The 4,936-nt window shown below is 42.7% G+C and overlaps 1 protein-coding gene across 1 annotated transcript in view; it reads left to right on the top strand.

Annotated features, from left to right (window-relative positions):
- Window positions 1-3,796, top strand: part of LOC104963120 (tumor necrosis factor alpha-induced protein 2-like) — a gene marked incomplete at its 5' end in the record, with an annotated part of 11,700 nt that extends 7,904 nt beyond the window's left edge. The window contains 2 exons of the mRNA XM_010791681.1: window positions 596-717; window positions 2,134-3,796. Of these exons, the coding sequence (XP_010789983.1) occupies window positions 596-717; window positions 2,134-2,425 (414 nt within the window). The remainder of the gene's footprint in view (window positions 1-595; window positions 718-2,133) is intronic.
- Between the last annotated feature and the right edge of the window lie 1,140 nt (window positions 3,797-4,936).

Below are 4,936 nucleotides of genomic sequence, written 5' to 3'. Positions count from 1 at the left end.
TACTTCAACGTACAAGATCTGAGCACTTCTACTTTTACTCAAGTACAGGATCTGAGTACTTCTACTTTTACTCAAGTATACCTGAACATCAGCAGGAGAGGACTCTTTAAAGTAGAGACACTACATACTGATATACACCTGAACATCAGCAGGAGAGGACTCTTTAAAGTAGAGACACTACATACTGATATACACCTGAACATCAGCAGGAGAGGACTCTTTAAAGTACAGACACTACATACTGATATACACCTGAACATCAGCAGGAGAGGACTCTTTAAAGTAGAGACACTACATACTGATATACACCTGAACATCAGCAGGAGAGGACTCTTTAAAGTAGAGACATTACATACTGATATACACCTGAACACCAGCAGGAGAGGACTCTTTAAAATAAAAAACATCCAGAGTCCTGCGCAGACTTTGGGACTAATAAACAATCAACTTTAAATCAGTCATTGATTTTGATTTCTAGAAAAAGTGGAACAAAAAACCCTTTTATTCGTCTCAAAATGATGAGTTGGTTTGTTGAGCTTCTGTTGTTGAAGGGTCACGTTTCAGAGCATTGATGAAATGACTTGTCTCCTCTCAGGAGTCTCCGTCCTGCTGGTTGGACGGAGCCATCGCTCACCTCTCAGAGATCATCCAGCTGGAGGACGTGCCCTCGATCCAGATGGAGGTCGGGGTCCTGGTGCGGGAGTTTCCAGACGTCAGGTACGAAGGAAACACACAGAGGTGGAAAGAAACTAAGTACCGTATTGACCCGAATATAAGACGACCCATCTCTTAAAAAAATGGCTTTTTCTCCGAGAAGCGGCCCCTTTCCTCTGACTGTTTACGTTTATACGGTGGTCTTTTTGGGCTCAACATTTTCTAACGTTACTCTCAGTAACTCCACATTGCTTTGCTGCTCAACAGTTGTTTGATGACTTTGTTGACCATTATCTTAAAATTGGCATCGTAACTTCTCCTCTTGTTTATTAACTCGCCTACTTTTGATCCACTGTGTTGGAGTTGGTCTCTGTCTCTCCTTCTCTCTCTCTCCTGTGGACTGTTACTTTAAGATGGTGTCTCGCTAGGGGAACACTCGTTTGGCGCCATCTGTTGTAGTGACTGTGTAATTACATCGAAAAGTCTAGACCCCGAATATAAGACGACTCTTTTTCAGATTTGTTTCAAGGAAAAAGAACAGTCTTATATTCGGCTCAATACGGTATATATACTCAAGTACTGTACTTAAGTACAATTTAGAGGTACTTGTACTTTACTTGAGTATTTCCATGTTCTGCTACCTTGTACTTCTACTCCTCTACAGTTCAGAGGTACATGGTGTACTTTTCCTCCACTACATGTATTTAATCCCTTTAGTTACTTCTCAGATGTGGATGAATGATGTGAAATTAATCAAGTGTTAAATCAGACTTTAGTTCCACCTGGAGTAAATCCACCAGCTACCCTGCAGTATACAAAGTCATTCAGACTAGCTGCACCTTTACCAGCTTTGAGAACACTTTCATGATCAATCTTTAGAAAACATATCATATATATTATTCTGAAATGGACCAATCTGCACAATGACTACTTTTACTGTCGCTGCTTTCACTAGATTTTGATGAGAATACTTTTCTACTTTCACTTGAGGAACATTTTGAATGCAGGACTTTTACTGTAACAGAGTATTCCTACACTCTGAGTACTTCTACTTTTACTCAAGTACAAGATCTGAGTACTTCTACTTTTACTCAAGTACAAGTTCTGAGTACTTCTACTTTTACTCAAGTACAAGATCTGAGTACTTCTACTTTTACTCAAGACAAGCTGAGACTTCTACTCAAGTACAAGATCTGAGTACTTCTACTTTTACTCAAGTACAAGATCTGAGTACTTCTACTTTTACTCAAGTACAAGATCTGAGTACTTCTACTTTTACTCAAGCACAAGATCTGAGTACTTCTACTTTTGGTACTTTAACTATATGTTGATGCTAATGCTTTTCCACTTGTACAGGTGTTTCAGTGTACTTTAATGTGTGCTTTCTTTTTAAACTACAGAATGCTGTAAGAGAATATTGATCTGTTTTGTAAATAATGTTTTGTTTCTGACTGAATCTGTTTCGTCTCTCTGCTCCAGGAAGAAGCATGTGTCGGCCATCTTGAACATCCGGGGCCTGACGCGTCAGTCGGAGCGCCAGGAGATCCTGAACATCGTGAAGGACCTGGAGAGCAGCGAGGCGGCGGGCGGTTCGATACTGACGCGTGAGCGCCTGCTGTTCCACGAGGTGCCGGTCACCTCCGAGGTGCCCTGCCTGAACCTGGGTCTGAGCCGGGTCGCCCTCAGCGCCTCGGCCTGCTTCACCGCTCTGAGGCCGAGGCAGAGGAGAGGCAGGAAGACCAGCCAGGAGACCACAGAGGACGGACTCTGAGAAGAGACCAGGAGGGAAGACCAGGAGGAAAGACCAGGAGCAAAGACCAGGAGGACACAGAGGACGGACTCTGAGAAGAGACCAGGAGGAAAGACCAGGAGGAAAGACCAGGAGGACACAGAGGACGGACTCTGAGAAAGACCAGGAGGACACAGAGGACGGACTCTGAGAAGAGACCAGGAGGAAAGACCAGGAGGACACAGAGGACGGACTCTGAGAAGAGACCAGGAGGAAAGACCAGGAGGAAAGACCAGGAGGACACAGAGGACGGACTCTGAGAGAAGACCAGGAGGACACAGAGGACGGACTCTGAAATTGAAAACGTTGAATACATTTCTGACCTTTTTAGGATCATAAACGGCAGTTTGGAGTCCGGAAAACTGCCCAAATTCATCAAATCGGTCCACAGAGAGCACAAACGCATATGAAGACAATAGCGTCTAAAGGACTTGGGCCATTTTTTGACAGTTTTGAAGTGTTTTTTTTTTGTTGTAGTAATAGTTTTTATGTTGAATCAATTACATTTTTAGGATCATTTATGGCAGTTTTGAGTCCCCCGAAAACGTTTAAATCCACCCAAAATTAGAAGACAAAGATTTAGTCTAAACCCCGACGACGCCCTCTGAAACTCAGGGCAGTTTTGAGTGCCATACTTTTAATATGACCCAAAATGCATCAAACCAGCCCACAGAGAGCACAGAAATGTCCACTTTCTGGTTAAAACTGCTATTTTTGGTCCTGAAAATGTCAGAAATGGATTCAGCCAACCTCCAGAACCCAGACGACGTCCTCTGAAACTCAGGGAGAAAAGATGAAGATTAAAGCCAGCATAGAAACTGCTGGATACTAACCTGCAGATAAGATAAGAAGTACTTTATTGATCCCAATTTGGGAAATGTTTGTATGTTGGGACATGTACACAGTTAGTAGAAACATAAGTTGAGTTAATTAGCATTTAAAGACAACCGCTTCTAAATGGCTTGGCCGATTTGGACATTTGCCCTCCCTGAACCTGGGTCTGAGCCGGGTCGCCCACAGCGCCAGACCAGGAGGAGGACCAGGGGGAACAGCAGGGAGAACCAGGAGAACCAGGAGGAGGTGCTCTGAGGACCAGAACCAGGAGGAGGTGCTCTGAGACTCAGGGAGAAAAGACCAGGGTTGAGATTAACGCCAGGAGAGTGAACCAGGTTTTTTTTTCGGATCAAAATGGCCGTTTTGAGCCAAATAGAAAAGTCAGAAAAAGTTATTGCGACAATATTAGAATAGCTCTGATCAACCAACCAGAGGACGTCCTCTGAAATTGAGAACGTTGAATACATTTTTGACAAATGTGACAGTCCCCAACGATGTTTAAATCAACCCAAAATGAATCAAAATCAGTCCATACCAACATCAACTTATGCTAATGTGTGAATGTTCCAACATCTGCAGGCTAGCATCCGGCAGCTTCTATGAGCTGCAGACCCTACTCTACATTTCTATCAGAACACTCTGGGGTCTCAACATGTCCGGATCGCTTTGAGACTCTGAGCCGTTTTCTGAATGGAGAAGAGCTAACGTTGTCTCAAGAACTTCTTCTGACTTTTCTGTTTCTGATTTGCATCTTTAATGTGACTTTGAAAAGAAACTGTGTGAACAGCCCATCAGTCCGGAGGCCGACGGGAGCAAGCGTGCACAAAACACTTCTTTAGTAGAAACACGCTGCAGATTCAGAAACAATGCAGATATACGCCGTCCAGGAAAACCCCAAAGAGTTTCTGCATCCGTTTTTAAAGTCTAATAGAGGTCTTAATGTCCAACATTCATCAAACTCAGTCCACAGAGAACACATATGGACAATTCTGGTTAAACCTGAGATTTGTTATCCTGAAATGTCAAAAGCATCCTCAATAACCCACACAAACACTACAAAACTGTCCTAATCTGCCAAGACATTTTTTAACTATTGTCTGCAAAGCTATCTAATGCTAATAAACGCAGTCCACGGAACTCTGTCTAACATCTTTAATCAACTGAAAATGAGTTTCTGATTCAGATTCCTCCATTTCAGAGTCTAATCTTGGCAAATTTGGAGCACATGTTTGTATATTTGAACGCGGGGTGACACATTTCTTCACATCGCTGATTCACCTGGTTTACCGCGGCAGAACGAACCCTAAAAATAAACCGAGAGCTCACTTTTTTAATGGGAAAAAGTACAAATATAGCTCAGAAAATGATTTAAAGAAACATGCACTTTTATTGGTTAATCATTCCCTTAGATCCTTTAGACTCCCTGACTCAAGGGACACCTGTGAGGACTGAAATGCATTGTGGGAAAACAGTCAGGCGTCCTCTTGCTGTGTTTAATCTGTGACCCTTCAGATAATCTCGTTTAAGGTCTTTTATTCAATTCAGTCGCTATAATCCACAGGACGCAGAAACTGGAGCGTTTATAGTTTTATTGTTGCACATGATGATGTTTGAATCAAAGGTACTATCAGTATTTAACGCCCTGATTACAGAGCTCTG

Source organism: Notothenia coriiceps, unplaced genomic scaffold (assembly GCF_000735185.1).
Source record: "Notothenia coriiceps isolate Sejong01 unplaced genomic scaffold, NC01 NC01_scaffold00035622, whole genome shotgun sequence".
NCBI lineage: Eukaryota > Metazoa > Chordata > Actinopteri > Perciformes > Nototheniidae > Notothenia > Notothenia coriiceps.
The sequence above is the reverse complement of the archived record's forward strand: the minus strand, read 5'-3'. Positions and strand labels throughout refer to the sequence as shown.